Source organism: Asparagus officinalis, chromosome 5 (genome assembly GCF_001876935.1).
Source record: "Asparagus officinalis chromosome 5, Aspof.V1, whole genome shotgun sequence".
In the NCBI taxonomy this organism is placed as follows: Eukaryota; Viridiplantae; Streptophyta; class Magnoliopsida; order Asparagales; family Asparagaceae; genus Asparagus; species Asparagus officinalis.
The window spans coordinates 532,208-548,423 of record NC_033798.1 but is presented as its reverse complement, the minus strand read 5'-3'; the positions used below and the strand labels follow the sequence as shown (position 1 = coordinate 548,423).

Here is a 16,216-nt window from a genome sequence, read left to right as displayed (position 1 = left end):
GGCCGAGCTCGGACGACGAGTTTGCGTTCGTGGTGGAGGACGATCTCGAGGTGTCGAGGTTGTATTATAGGTTTTTGAAGGGGTTGATCTTGAGGTATTATTATGACAAGGAGAATTACAGCCCGGATGTTTACGGGGCCTCCTTGCAGCGGCCAAGGTTTGTTGCAGGTATTGATCACTTTTATCTGTGCTTGGTGTCCCTTGTATACCTCTGTGTTGTATGTTTGATGAGAATTAGATAACGATGCAGACCGATATCAGCCTTAACCATGGTAGAAACTAACATGTGTTGTCGGCATCTGGACTCAAATGGACGACTTGAGAAGCAAAACTATGTATGATAACTAGTTGCTAAAATAAGTAAAACACGCGCATTTAGGAATACTTTTGGGTTTGCATGCACGTGAGCTTTGAATCTGAATGAATTGTAATGGGTGTAAGGAACATAATCTAAATGTATGAACTTTGAATTAACAAAATTATGAGCACATATAAGAGTGTAGACAAGTGCTTGAGAGTGATCATTTTCATTAGGGAACCTACCATTGTCTTGAGGTTTAGGGGAATGTTGTTTAGAGAGTCAAGAAAAGCTTATTAAAGTTATGTTTCTGGAGTACGATGATGCTCATGGATGTAAAATACCTAGTAAGATGGCTATTCCGATTTATACGACTTAGAAGTTAAAAAAAGGTAAGAACAAAACAAATGCCAAAAAACGAGTTTAGCAGAAAAGAAATTTGAGAATGTTGAGATGGATGAGCTGACCGTCCATTTAAACTTAGAGCAAGAGATGCATTCATAAGAAGATATAGTTATGTTCAAATGGGGATAAGGTAGTGAATGAGGTAACTGATGATTAGCACCGTGTATTTTTTGAGGTGTGGCTAGCACTAGGAAATGAATGGATTCAAATGAACAAGTTTGAGGCATGAAATATATAGTTGTTGCTAATCTGACTGAAACCCTTAACAAACCTGAAGTGAGTTGGATAGAGGCTATTTTCAATGTTGTTGCAGTCTAATTAGCATGTTGTGTATCAACTTGTTCAACTAATGCTGAGATTCTAAACCTTGGTTTCTATATAATTTTCAAAATATGAGCGGTATGATGACATGCAAGGCAAGATGAATATACAAAAATTCACATGCTATATGTGAATTTCAGACTTGTGTATATTCCTTTGTTATCTATGCTTCTTTGTTAGGAGAAATTGAGTTTACAAATGGATGATCTGTTATGTTACTAATAGATGTCAGAGAGAGAGAGAGAGCATTGAGTATTTACAACTTCTTGCATCTTTACTATCAGAGACGGGAAACCAGTTTGTATTTAAAGTGTTGAATTTAATACTGAACAGGTAAGCATGGAAACAAACTACAGGTTGACAGCGAGACACACCTTTTCTTATATCAGATGGTTGGGACATGGGGTCAGCTTCTTTTTCCAAAACCGTGGAAAGAATTCCGTTTGTGGTATGATATACACAAAGCTGAAGGCCTAAAACCAATTCTGCAAGGCATGGTAATTTAGTGTTTCAGCACATGTTTTTCTCTTTTTACACAAAGCTAGTTCACATATCTATTTGCATAAATGGATGCTCACAAAAGATATTGGAGTAAATTTCATGTTGTTTAGGCCGATTCTGTAAGGTTGCTTAGCTAAATTATTTTCTAATTTAATTCATCTTTCTAAGTTAAAACTGATGATCAACAAATTGCGAATTTATTGCATGTTAAACTAATTCCGGGCGTGGAAATTTAGTTATTTAGCCCAGAAACTTCTCTAAGTTAATTCATCTGTCTTTCACTAACAAGATGTCCATAAAGGGTTGTGGCCTTTCCTTGTGTTGATTTTGCAGTGTATAAATGTTAGCAATCTTTTTAAGTCAACCTTTCTAGCTACTCTGCTCTTATTTCACTAGTGTATTAACTTCTGTTTAAAACTGAAATGCCGAGGTAGCAAAAACATATACACAAATTTTCAGCAAGAAAGGGCTTTAAGCACATCTCACAGGGATGCTGGTGTAAACTATGGTAAAACAGCTGGTCCTGATTCCAAGCTATTAGATGAGGGCTCTCTTGATTTCAACCTTTGGGAATTGCAACCTTTAAGAAATTTAAAATGGTATGATTTCTGCTTCTCGGAAGTGCATCCTTGGAAAGTTGTAAAAAGCTATGATGAACTTGGACCTGTTCTTGGCTCTTTGCAGAAACAGAGAAGTATTGTACTCGTAAGCTTGTATAAGACTACAGAGAGAACTGCTAGAAACCTTATTTGTCATTTTGAGAGGCTATCTATGCAGAACCTCATTTTTCTGGGCGGCAAGTTAGAGCTTCTTCATGATCTTGCACGGAGAGGATACTCTGTGATCGATTCTGATCAGTTCATTCATACCTTGAAGGGTTACAAATCAATTGGTGAGCAACCGGGAAGTGATTCGATGAAGGAGATATTGGTCAAGGCCAATGCGATTAAAAGATGTCTACAATTGGGCTATGATTGCTGGATTATGGATGGCAACATAGTTCCATTAACTGATTTTTTTTCCGAGCTTCCAGATTCCCACACTTTCTCTGCTGCAAAAAATTTGGAGCTGATGTTTGTCAAGAGTTCTCCTACTTCTTTGAAAATTTGGATTGATGATTTTGTTTCTAAAGTCGCTGCTGCAGGGACATCTTTAATAGGTGACAGTTCACCTATAGAAAACAAAAATTTTGTATATTTTGCTACGAAAGTATTGGAGGATGCTGGAGCCACGAAGGTGTGGAGATTTGATGATATAATGATTGGTTTGAAAGTAGGTGATAATACGATAATTGAGAAACCACTTGAGAGCGGGAAGAAGTTTGTTTTCTGGTCGAGGGAGATGACAGCGGATTTAGTGCAGAGAGATCTGGAAAAAGTTGATATGTGGTTGATAGATGTAGATTCTTCATGTGTTGCTGTTATTTGCCACCATTAGCTTCTCGATTGAATTCTGGCATTCTGCTCTACAATTTTTGAAGAAGAATTTGGTGCCTTCTAATTTGTGGAGGCTTGTTTCCTGCATCTTTCTGCAGGAGGCTCTGTAAGTTGCGTTTCAGATTGGGATATCGAGGTCAATACTCTTTTGTTTTGGCATGCTGGAAGATCTATTCATTTAAACAGCAAGCGTATGTGTAATTTGTCACAAACTTGCATAGTATAGAGATCGGTTATTTTGATGAATGGCAACAGGTGCTGATACGATAAGACAGAAATCCACAGACAGCAGAAAAGAAGCATGCGCAACGGGAGAGATGGCAAAAGATTTGGTTCGGAAGTCTGGAAAATTTGGAAATATTGTTGGTAGATGCAGACTTAATGTTTCTTTTTTGTTGCCACAGTTAAGTCAAGTTCTCCTCTTCAAGTGTATAAGAAATATTTTCTATGCTGTTCTTTCTGAAGGTGAGCATTGCAACCTTTGCATACTGATGGAATTAAACTGTTTACATCAAAACCCTCTGCTTACAGTATTAAACTCGTGTGATCCAATCCAAATTTCTGTACAGTTTACCGTCTTACAAGATGTTTCCATTTCATTAAGAACTCTCAGTGAGCTTGATATTTTCCCGCTCTTACCTTTGATGCTCGACCAATTGCCTGAACTTTTGTGGAGTATATTTTGATTGCTTGGTTCATAGATTCGTGCTTGTATTCTGTATCCTTATCGTCGAATGATGGGTCGTTGTCACACGCTCCCTTATCATTTTTGTTTCTTAGTCATTGTTATAATGTTATATTCTAACTAATTCAAGGTTTAATTGCACATAGACCCCCTGTTTGTGCTTTGGAACACGTTGCCCTTGTAATTTGATATTGACAGGTAAATCGGTCTAGAGCTGAACTGAACGCTACCATCACCTTCAACAGCCCCTCTACGTTGAATGTCCCATGGACTTAAAAACGAGTACTCGTTGAAGATGTCATTAGGATTGTAGACATTTTACATTAATCAGCGTAGTTGAATCTATATACATTTTGTATAATGTCATATTTCCTTGCCTATACATTATATCATCATCATCATCATCACTTTGATAATCCAGTCCGGAATCAAACCTAAGACCGTGGCATTCATATTGGAACTTTCAACCATCTGGATCACTCGCGGTAGGTTCTATATATTGTATTAGACACACACCTTATATCAACAATCAACAAAATAAATGAAAACAGTGAGAATTACAAGCTAGATTACCATGAAGAAATAAGAAGGCTAATTGTGGAAAACTTACTATAGTATTGAGGTTTATCAGGAACTTTTCAACAAAATAAATGAAAAAAGTGAGAATTACAAGCTAGATTACCATAAAGGAATCATAAGAAGAAATGAGAAGGGTAATTGTGGAAAACTTACTATAGTATTGAGGTTTATCAGTAACTTTTAGTTGCCGGAATGTTTTTTTTTTTTTTTTTTTTTTTGGGGGGGGGGGGGGGTGGTGGTGTGCAAGAATCTATGGCATTTTTGGGGGGGTGGGGTGGCTTAATTTTTTTCTTAAGAATCTATGACATTTCTACCAAAAAAACTGAAACAATGAGAAACGAAATGTTTATCCATAATGATTTTTATTAAAAAAACAATCAAGTAAAAGAAATACAAAGAAGAGTTATAAAAAAACTCTAAAAAGCACACACGAAATACCCTGTTTACCCAAAGGAGCGTACTCATATAATCGCGGCAGGTTGCCTGCAAGCTTCGCTATAAATTCAGTACGAAGGAGGGGTTTTCTGTAGATCTGATAGCGGTAAGGAGTTTTCTGTAAAATTTCCAAAATAAGTAAGATTAGAGGGTCCGCAACTCCGCATACAAAAAATTCCATCAAATTAATCGACTCCAGATCCGCCGCAGTCGTAAAATCTATCTGGGTCAATCGCATATTAGTCCCTTAATTAACCTTAATTGCGAAAGAGTCCCTCACATTTTATTATTTGCTTATTAGTCTATTACATTTTTAATTTTTTTTGCCAATTCGTCCATCTTATTAGGTGCCATTATTAAGGAGGATTAAATGTAACGGAAGTAGGTAGATTTTAAACCCATCTACCCAGTTCATAACGGGTTTAAACCCAAAATTCCATACACTCTAAAATCCAAACCCATTAAAACTTTCTTTTTCAATGGTCCTCTTCCTCCAATGGTTCATAAAGGGATTAAATGTAACGGAAGTAGGTAGATTTTCCTAAAGTTAAGTTCGAGCTGATTCCCCATATGAGATAGCAGGGAAAAAGTATGCAAATAAGGATCCTTCAATAACTTAAGAGATAAATGCATACCCAAGACCATTAAAATAATTTGAGATATTGGTTTAATGTTTAACCCAACTAGAGTTGGGAAAGACTTAAATAGATTTTCTAAACAGAAGGACTATATGACAAAAAATTTGAAGATTTAATTGACTAATAAGGAAATAATGAGATGTGAGGAACTATTTGGCCATTAAGGGTGATGTTAGGGACTAATACGCAATTACTCCAATCTACAAACTCTCTCTAAAATCTCTGGTCCCCATCAAAAAACCATCGTCTCTTCGATCCTGATCGCCTCCTCCAGTAATGGCTTACGGCGATCGCTTGACAACGTTCGAAGATTCAGAGAAAGAGAGCGAATATGGCTACGTTCGCAAGGTCAGTTCACATTTCATTTCATTCCCAAAAATTAATTAAAAAACCCTTAAAGATCTGATTTTTTTTAAAAAAAAACTCTTTTTGGTATTTCTAGGTTTCAGGGCCGGTGGTGGTGGCCGATGAAATGGGCGGCGCTGCGATGTACGAGCTCGTTCGTGTCGGCCATGACAATCTCATTGGTGAGATCATTCGATTGGAGGGTGATTCTGCTACAATCCAAGGTAACCTTTTTTGGGATTTTTTTTTCTAGTTTTAAACCCATATTTTATTCTGATTTATTTTTAGACTAACGCGTCCAAAATGTTCAACTTGATTTTTTTTTTTAAAAACCCAAAATCCATGTTAATTTGCTACAAAGTGATGTGAAGTGCTTTAATTCGATCTAAAGTACTAGAATATAAGGGTCAAATATCGAATCAGGGTTTAAATTATAAATTAGGTTGGGTCCGTGAATGATTTTGGAATTGTGTTGGTTTATAATGAGAAAAACCCTAATTTTTGTTTTTTTTTTAAAAATCTTTGGGTTTTTATTAATTTTGCGTCTTGTGCTTTTCCAGTTTATGAAGAGACTGCAGGGTTGATGGTCAATGATCCTGTGCTCAGGACTAGAAAGGTATTAAATTGTAATGACATTGGTTTGGGTTTCATTTTATTTTTCTAGATTTATTTTTACAATGCTTGGTTCTGTTCTTGCAGCCCTTGTCAGTGGAATTGGGCCCTGGAATTCTGGGAAATATTTTTGATGGAATCCAGGTACAGAGTTAAAAGTCCTAAAATTGTTTCTAATTTGTGATTATTTATCAATTTTGTGAGAACTTATTTGATTTTTTAATACAGAGACCTCTGAAAAATATTGCCATAAGATCTGGGGATGTCTATATTCCTCGTGGAGTTTCAGTCCCTGCACTTGACAAAGATGTATTGTGGGAGTTCGAACCGAAGAAGCTAGGTAATTTGGTTTGATCTCTATCCACTGTATGATCACTTAATTGTTGGTCAAGCTAGAAGGTTTGATCTTTTATCTTGATTGTTGCAGCTGTCGGGGATCTGCTCACTGGTGGAGATTTGTATGCTGTGAGTTTTTACAGATTTTGAACTTTCATAGAATTCATTTTTTGTATTCTCTTCTTGTTTAGAGGTCTCACATTTCGATGTGAATTCTGGCTTTTCCTTTGCAGACTGTCTTTGAAAACACTTTGATGCAGCATCATGTTGCTCTACCTCCTGGTTCTATGGGTAAAGTTAGCTACATTGCCCCAGCTGGTCAGTATAGCCTCCAGGTTAGTTTGAAGACCCACTTTAGATTTTGCATCCTCGGGTATGTTTGTTTATATTATTTGGTTGTAGTTTTACATTTAACATGCAAACTTTGCAGGACACGGTACTTGAGTTGGAGTTTCAAGGCATCAAGAAGAAGTTCACTATGCTTCAGGTTTATAATTGCTTAAGGCTCTGTTTGGATACCATGGTGTTTTACTTATTTCTATGGTTTTTTTGCCAAAAACAAAAAACATGTGTTTGGAAACCATGATGTTTTTTGAGCTAAATCATCCTCAAACCGAAAACACAACACTTATTTCAAAACACTTTTTAGGTGTTTTAAGTTTGATGTTTTGGTTTTGAGTTTGAGAAGGTGTTAATATAATATCTAACATAATATATTAAATATAATTAATATAGTGTTATTATCAACATGCTTATTATACTATACTATACTATACTATACTTTATTATAGTTAATTTAATATATTAGTAATATTTATTAAATAATATAAAAATATAATAAATAAATATCTTATATAATAACATATTAACTACCAATATTTAATATGTTAATAATGTATTATATAATAAATAAATAATAATAACATATAAATAAACTAATAAAAAATAATAAAAAAGTTATTGATAATATATAATAATATAATAATGATATAATAATTTACTATACAATATTATAATCGCTATAATATTATTAACTTTTTAATAAATAAATTGTAATAAATTAAATAATATATTATATAATATTAAAATATTTATAATATATTAATTTATTAATAATATACTAATAATAACATAATATTAACATTATTAATAATATTATATTATATGAATAATATTATAATATTATATTATATTAATAATAGTATAATATTATATTAATAATAAAATAACATTATTATAAAAATATTAATATAATATACAACAATAACAAATTGATATACCAAAATAATTAGAATAATATGTAATAATTATAATATAATAATAATTATAATATAATATAACTCATTAAAGTATAGTATAATAGTATAATGTATTATACAATATTATATTGCATTACATTTAATACTTATAATACTATAATAATGTAAACTAAATATTATAACATTTTATTTATAACATATTTTATTATAATTAATATATAATATATTAATAATATGTTTAATACTAATGTTATAATGGGTCAAACTAGTGTTGACCAAAAATACTTAATATGGTGTTTTGAAAATATTTTAAGGAAAAAACACAACACCATGGTGTTTTTTTACAAAAGCACAACAAGAAAAACACCATAGTATCCAAACGAAGCCAAGTGTTTGTTTCTTGTTTTAAAACTGGGGTTCAATTAAACAATTTGTTGATACGGTGTCTTTTGCTGCAGACCTGGCCTGTTCGAACCCCTCGGCCTGTAGCAACGAAACTTGCTGCAGATACACCACTTTTGACTGGACAAGTAATCAATATAATCTTTTCCTCTGAGCTTCATCAATGAGATTCTTTCTTAGGCCTAGCATCATTTCTTTTCTAAACACAGTTTAAATGTTAGACATGTTTCTAATTGTTTATTCATGTATGTTTGTCAGCGTGTTCTCGATGCCCTTTTCCCCTCTGTGCTTGGAGGAACTTGTGCTATACCTGGAGCTTTTGGTTGTGGTAAAACAGTCATCAGTCAGGCACTTTCAAAGGTAGCATTTTCATTTTTCATTTGGATAACCTTCTCAGTACTTAAAATATTACTCTTTTTCCCCTTGTACATGTTTTGCACTAATTTTCGTCTTTCTTCCAGTACTCTAATTCCGACACAGTGGTCTATGTGGGCTGTGGAGAAAGAGGAAATGAAATGGCTGAGGTCTGTTTATCTATATGCTTCAGGCATATGAATTTTATTTGTTGTTTTTGTTTTCTATGATTCACATTATTAAAATATGCCAGGTGCTTATGGATTTCCCACAATTAACGATGACATTGCCTGATGGACGTGAAGAATCTGTCATGAAACGTACTACACTTGTCGCGAATACTTCCAATATGCCTGTGGCTGCTAGGGAGGCTTCTATTTATACAGGTAATCTTTTCATTTGCTTTGCTGAAATGCCAAATTACTGGGACAGCTGAAAGTATAAATGAGATTCAGAGGAAAATACGAGTAACATGGTAATATAGCTTAAGGCTTTCTTTCCATTAGCTAAAGAGTGAATTTTCTTCTATGTTCATCTTTGGTCTTCCTGTTTCCATCTAAGGACACAATATTACTTGTACCAGAAAGTTTTTAATTTGAAAAAGATGCTCTACTTATGATTACTTGTTCTGCAATTTGATTTATGCATTTTCTACCCATTGGGTGTACAATTATAGTTTGCTTCTATTGAGATTTAGGAATCTAAACAATCTCAAAAATGCCTTTACTCAGGGGAAAACTTCTCTTGGATGTTTCATAAGGCATTACTCTAATGGTCTGGAAATCTAGTTATATCAAGATTTTTGTTGCCAAATGCCAATGGTACCTAAGACAGCTTTTAAATAACAGTAAACAACAAACTTTAGGAATAGATGAATGGTTTGTGAATTAGTTTAGCTCAAGCATGTCAGGGCAACCTATCAAAGGTTATGAACCTTGTTTGTCATGACATGGTTGGCTGAGAATATCAGGGAAACCTATCAAATTTTGGGAACGGATGTGTGATTTGTTATTACATTTAGCTCAAGAAAGTCAGGGCAACCTATCAAATATTATCAACTCCATTTTTCATGATATGGTTGGCTGAGATCTCAATAATATATTGATGATGTGCAGAGTTTTATGTTGAATTTATCATCCATGTTGGTAACTGTCTTGGGGAAATTTTTTAGGGTTAAAATTAGATGTTGGACCTTTGAAATTATACTTAATGGCTCTAGAACTTGGCGATGACCAAAAGACGGAATAAAATAACAGTGACTTCCTGAGGCAAATAATAGTAATATCCAGTCAAGTTAGATCTAGTCTTTACTAGTGTTAAGAATAAATGTAAGTGTTTGATCATCTGTCTAGACAGTTTTCATAGTAAATCATGCTTGAAGTTATCAGAGACTGAACTAGTGATTCCATAAATTGTTACGAGTTTAAAATTATTAATAGCAAACTGATATAGCACGTAAAAATTCAATTAACCTTTTTAATCAGGGATACATGCCAAGAGACTCAACTCAAAAGCCTAATGAATTGATACAGCTTGCATTTTTATATAGTCTCAAAGGTGCAGCTGCAGTAGACTCGATAGTTATCTTGTAACTTTTTATTTTGTGATTCAATAAATTATCTTTGGCTTTGCTATGATAGCTATCTTACTCAGCTATTTTCATATCCAGGAATCACTATCGCTGAATACTTCAGAGATATGGGCTATAACGTAAGCATGATGGCTGATTCTACATCCCGATGGGCAGAGGCTTTACGTGAAATTTCAGGGCGATTGGTACTAATTCTTGTTTGCTGTTATATTTCTTTTATCGCTTCTGCTTGAAGATGATATATTTTGTTAAAAGTGAAAATTTTTACCCCATGTCTCTGAGTGTCATTCGCTGTACACTTTTAGGGATGAATCCCCAAATATAAAGATGTTTTGTGTGAATTTTTAAGGAACTATGCTGCAAAACTTGTATTTTACATCAGGGTTTAAATAAATTATTGGGAGCTCAAAGTTATTTAATTTTTAGTGTATCCGCATGTGCGCGTACTTGGGTGCATGCATGTGCGCGTACACGAGTGCAGTCACAGGATAGTATACAAACATTAATCTGATTCAGATATTATATTTGCAAGCCATGCGAGCTCTAATGAATCCTGTTTTCTGCTGATAGATATGTCCGGAGAAATGTTTCTCTAAAATATTATGTGAATTTTAATATTAAGACTTGGTTGCAATATCTTAGTTCATGTACTTTATAAATTTACTTCATATGAGTATGAAATTAAAAGTGTACCTTTGCATATGACACTTCTTGATGAGCTCTCTACTATTGCAGGCTGAAATGCCCGCAGATAGTGGATATCCTGCATATCTTGCTGCACGTTTAGCTTCATTCTATGAACGTGCTGGTAAAGTGAAATGTCTTGGTGGCCCAGACCGTACTGGAAGTGTTACAATTGTTGGTGCTGTTTCTCCTCCAGGAGGTGATTTTTCAGACCCTGTAACATCTGCCACCCTCGGTATTGTTCAGGTAATTGAAACTTTGAATTGTCTTCATCATTCTTCTTGCTGAGTTGTACTGCTTTATCTTTTCTTAAGCACGTATAATCTACTTCATATGCAGGTTTTTTGGGGACTAGACAAGAAGCTGGCTCAGAGGAAACATTTCCCTTCAGTGAATTGGCTTATATCCTATTCAAAGTACTCAAAGGTTAGTTATTAGTATTGTTCAATATAGAAGAAGAGATTATTGTTCACTGGATCCCATGGATGCAGTATGCAGACATTAGTCAATTTTTATTAATATTTCTTAGAAAAATTATTTCAGCAGAAGATGAATGTTATTTTAATTTAAGTTGCGCAAGGAAAATTACAATTTGAACAAAGTTAATGTATCTTAGCAAGATGTTGATATTGCTTGAAAATTTGTGTTAACAAGTTTAAGAGGTTGCATTACCTTTTAGTATTCCTTGGAGTAAATCGATGTAATTCTAGTCATATAATATGGATCAATTATTGATATATGGAATGCCTGTTTAGATGAAAAATCCTTACCAGTGAGTTTGGTTGGATACGGGTTGCAACTTATATTGAACGAGAGAAACATCAAATGTTATTCATGGTTGTTTATAATGACCAATACAGAATCCAAGGTAACATCGTCCAACATTTAATAAGCCCTGAGAGGATCAGTGTCATCTGCAGAATGGTTGGTAGGATCCTCCCAACTGTGGGTAGGAACTGCAATTTGTGGAATCTAGTGGAGACATAGACTTAAACCATTTTTTCTAAAGAAGGTTATATTTCAGAATAACAATATCCAATATCTTATAGAGAAAATTTCTGGTTTGGCTAGACAATTGTGGCTCAACTCTAGTTGATTTACATGTTCTCTTGTTCTTTTGTGGGAGTTGGGAGGTTTTTATATGGAGTTATGAGTTATCTTTGAAGAATAAGATTTGATGATCTTTTTACCTTAAAAAAGAATACTTGGAGAGAACTTGTGGAGTAAAAATTCTGGCTTAGTCCACTTCATTGGCCTAGTACCAAAAAAAAAAAAAACTACGTTCTATTAGATGATGGAAGCTTGAAAATAGTTGTCATAACTCCAATGTTTGTACTGTCCTTCTACACTTGCTCTCTAAAAAAAGAGCTATGTTAATCTAAGTATCGTATTCTTTCCCTTTCTGTAAAGTAGTTAATCCATGCCAGGTCCTACATTTTTTTGGTAACTTCTAGATTTAGGTGAATTTAACTTTGTTTTGCCTGATGATTTCTTGTACTGCAGGCCCTCGAATCTTTCTATGAGAAATTTGATTCGGATTTTATTGATATCAGAACAAAAGCTCGGGAGGTGCTTCAGAGAGAAGACGACTTGAATGAAATTGTCCAGGTACACTTTCTTGTCAGATTAGTACTTCATGGTATACACATGTTTTTGTTTCTTCTCTGACATTCTAAACTTACTTTCATATTTCTTACGGTTCTTAGTAAGTGTAGTTAAACTTATGCATCTGTTAAAAGAAATGGAAATGCCCCTTTTTTTTGTTAAATCGATAGATATTCTACAAATTATAATTGTTATTTGGGCTGGTGTCTCCTGCCTCAACAATTGTCGCAGTCTATGGGAAAATCAATAAAGCAATTACATTAAACTGGACCAAGCTAAAGTGTGGCAAACTAGAGACCGCAATCTATGCAAACATGTATTTTTTTAATTTAGTTTTTTCATCTGAAAACTCTATTTATTTATTTCTCAAATTGTTTAAACATGGTACATTTTTTAACTGTAATTATAAGTCATGACTAAGAACAGTGCATAAAACATACATAACACTGGCAGTGTCTTGTAACTTCCTTTTCCTTACCTTTAACTTGTATTTTATTCTCATCAGAACTTGATATTTGATGACAAAAAGTCAAAAAAGACTCATGTTCTTGCATGTGTGATGTCTAGCAGTTTTCTGGCTCTTTTTTTTCTTGCATTTTCACATCATATTTCTGAGAGATGACGCATATTCACCTGTTGAGCTAACATCAAGTTTCAGTAATTGATCTTGGATGTTCTTTTAAAGGTTTTTGTTGGTCGGCCCTTCGTTTTATTCTTCACATTACTAGATCTTTGAGCACATGCCTGCTTGTGGAGTTAAATGAAAATTTGTATAGAATTTTGGACTTCCGAGCCAACAATGATATGTGAAAAGATAATAAGAATCTCCTACTATTAATTATAGTATGTTCTCCCAATTCAGTTATTGATGCATATTTTTGTTAAATTACCCTCTTATAGATTTTCTCAATTGCCAATCTCTATATTATCTTCATTGATTCTTTGAATCCCTGTTTAGAGATGAGTTTCAGTTACTGAATTTGGCCTCTTATTTATTTTGTTGTCTTTTAACCTTGTACATTGTTCTCCAGCTTGTTGGGAAAGATGCACTAGCTGAAACTGACAAAATTACTTTAGAGACTGCAAAGCTCCTGAGAGAAGATTATCTAGCACAGAATGCGTTTACTCCGTAAGTGTTCACAAACTATATCATATTTGATCTTGATTTCTGTCTTCTGCATATTTTTACTTTTATAGATTGTAATTTTAATTGTCGATGCGCTCATCTTATGCGACGTTTTTGATATTCCGAACAGTTATGACAAATTCTGTCCGTTCTACAAGTCAGTCTGGATGATGCGTAATATTATCCATTTTAATGCTTTGGCAAGCCAGGTAACTCCTCGGCCAAGTTCTGCTCCGCAAGCTCTTATTGAGAGTTTATTGCAGCGTTAATAAAAACTCATCTTATTATTTAATCCCCCCCCCCCCCCCCCATACATCAAAATCAGAGCACAGAGATTACCTATATATTTTGTTCCTTGTGTTTGACTCACCTTTCTGCTATGAGTTACTGCAGGCTGTTGAGCGAGCTGCTGGTTCTGATGGTCAGAAGATAACGTACAGTGTGATCAAGCATAGATTGGGCGACCTTTTCTACCGCTTAGTGTAAGTAACGAAATCCTAATTTGCCAAATCGAATTTTGATTTTTCATTTCCATTAACAAATTGGCAACCTTATAAAATTGGGTCATGACCCAATTTTAAGTTGTTTCTTGTTTGGCAAATTCTCATGCTAGAGCTGGCCCAATCTTTTTAGCCCAAAAATTGGCACTAAACCAGTTTTCTTTTGGACTGTCCAAAAGAAAACTAGTTTAGCACAAAATTGGGCTAGGACCCAGTTTTGTGTAGTTTGCCAAACATACCCTAAATTCTAGAGTCTGAATGCAATTCCAACAGTCTTTTTGGCTTATTTTGTGCCTTAGAGATGTGATTTTCTATTGTCAATCCTATCATTATACCGTTGCTTAAGGGAAGTGGAAAACAGAAAGTAACATGGGAGAGGAGCAGAAGCTTTTTGAATTCAAATAGACTTACATTCGCCGCTTTTTAATTAGCTGGTAAACTTGCAAGTTTACTTTGGCATAAAACAATTACTCTTCCTCGCACAACAACAGAACAGCCCACTATAACTAACATCCTTAGATCAGTTGTAAACCAATTATAATTAATGATAACGGTACAATTAGTTAAGCATACTTTCAGTTCTATGTTGGCGCCTCTCTTGATCTAAATTGTCTCACTCAAATGCATTTGCTTGTTTTTCTCAAATTATAGGTCCCAAAAATTTGAAGATCCTGCAGAAGGCGAGGAGGCTCTTGTTGCCAAGTTTAAGAAACTGTATGACGATCTCACTGTTGGCTTTCGAAACCTCGAAGATGAAACAAGATAATTTTTTTTTTCCCATGGAGGCAATTTTTTCCCCATGGAGGCTTGGGAGGAATTAAATTATTTTGTATCCCTGTATTCGAAAATTTTTGCACTTCAGGTTCCTACTATTTCTAGTATCCATATTCTTTACTTGTATTGTTTATTATCTCAAATAAAATGTAGACGGCAGTGATAAGAGCTGTGCGTTTTCCCCCTGTATTAAAACCGGTACTCATTCAATAGCGTTTTTTGTCATATACTTTAAAATGATACTTCTTTGTATAATGTTTAGTTGAAATAAAATGTGGGCATGATGAGATGTAATTTTTCCATTTACTCTCCGATCCTTGGATTTTTATTTATTTTATTTTGATTCGGCCTTTTGTGTTGTGCATTTCCGAACTGCCCAATGTGTCAAATATTTTGCCAACTGCTTCTACTGGAGTGTAACTAACATCATACAGTAACCATGCAAAAGATATCTTGGATTTGTCCCTGAATCTGATTGGATCCTACTCAGTTTAGGTCCGTATAGGGTCAAAGTTGAGTCGATCTGAATCCAAATTATCGACTTATTTTGACCAATAATATTTGATATAATTATTTATGAAACGTGACATATTATCTTGTTTGTAAAGATAAGTTAATTTGAAGCATTAACTCGTGAGTTATGATCTTCATATCTTGAACTTGTACGGAGAACTCTATGTTTATGACATTTTCCTCCAAGAAAAAAAATGTAGAGTAGTTCTCCGTCCAAAAAAAACCTATAAGAAAAGAAAAGAAAAGAAAATGTACAGATGTCTCTCTACACGTAATCATATATATAGAGGAAAGAGTATGTGACTAGCATCTTTAGCACCAAACTTAAATATGGTTATTTTCACTCAAATATCAGAAATAACCCAAGGCCAAGTCAGAACAACAATCATCTAAAGAACATCCATCTGAAATATTCTTAATTACGCATGTTAACAAAATCAACGTTAACTCCCTTTGGGGAAAGAAAATCAAGGTTCAGTTCTTGATTGAAAAATGATCTCATTGGTTCATTTAACAACAGACATTTTTTATTTTTCAATAACCAAGACGAGATGCAGAATAACTTTATCACATTTGTTATTCAAGAGATGAATGATTGAGATGTTCATGATAAGTTTACATGACTAGAGCTTATCATGATTTACTACTGAGGATCATACACTTTAATTTATTCTTTGATTGTCCATGCGCCTTCTTCAATCTAGAACTCAATTATGGATTGTATAGTTTCAAGAGGAGATGTGAGTATGAGAGCTTGTTGCAAAGCTCATTATGTTAGCCCATTGTACTACCGGCATGAGGATTATAATTTAAGCAA

General features: G+C 34.1%; 2 protein-coding genes across 2 annotated transcripts in view; both read left to right on the top strand.

Annotated features, from left to right (window-relative positions):
- The window catches only part of LOC109843075, a 4,091-nt gene extending 564 nt beyond the window's left edge, over positions 1–3,527 (top strand). Inside the window, 3 exon segments of the mRNA XM_020412006.1 lie at positions 1–168; positions 1,358–1,521; positions 1,886–3,527. The exon segment at positions 1–168 is cut by the window's left edge and continues 12 nt beyond it. Of these exon segments, the coding sequence (XP_020267595.1) occupies positions 1–168; positions 1,358–1,521; positions 1,886–2,962 (1,409 nt within the window). The 3' untranslated portion in view covers positions 2,963–3,527.
- LOC109842989 (V-type proton ATPase catalytic subunit A) lies at positions 5,490–15,188 on the top strand. Its single transcript, XM_020411907.1, has 20 exons — positions 5,490–5,646; positions 5,741–5,867; positions 6,204–6,259; positions 6,343–6,399; positions 6,484–6,595; positions 6,683–6,720; positions 6,825–6,926; positions 7,022–7,078; positions 8,309–8,380; positions 8,511–8,612; positions 8,714–8,776; positions 8,860–8,992; positions 10,276–10,382; positions 10,933–11,127; positions 11,221–11,307; positions 12,385–12,489; positions 13,518–13,615; positions 13,743–13,821; positions 14,006–14,094; positions 14,764–15,188. The coding sequence occupies exons 1-20, from the start codon at positions 5,575–5,577 to the stop codon at positions 14,876–14,878; spliced, it is 1,866 nt and encodes a 621-aa protein (XP_020267496.1). The 5' UTR covers positions 5,490–5,574; the 3' UTR covers positions 14,879–15,188.

What these genes read in the sequence shown, in the direction of transcription:
- LOC109842989 (XM_020411907.1), top strand. Translation starts at nt 5,575, where the DNA reads ATGGCTTACGGCGATCGCTTGACAACGTTCGAAGATTCAGAGAAAGAG. An exon ending in CTGGTGGAGATTTGTATGCT is followed by an intron (nt 6,721 to 6,824) that starts GTGAGTTTTTAC and finishes TTTCCTTTGCAG; the next exon opens with ACTGTCTTTGAAAACACTTT. An exon ending in CCTATTCAAAGTACTCAAAG is followed by an intron (nt 11,308 to 12,384) that starts GTTAGTTATTAG and finishes CTTGTACTGCAG; the next exon opens with GCCCTCGAATCTTTCTATGA.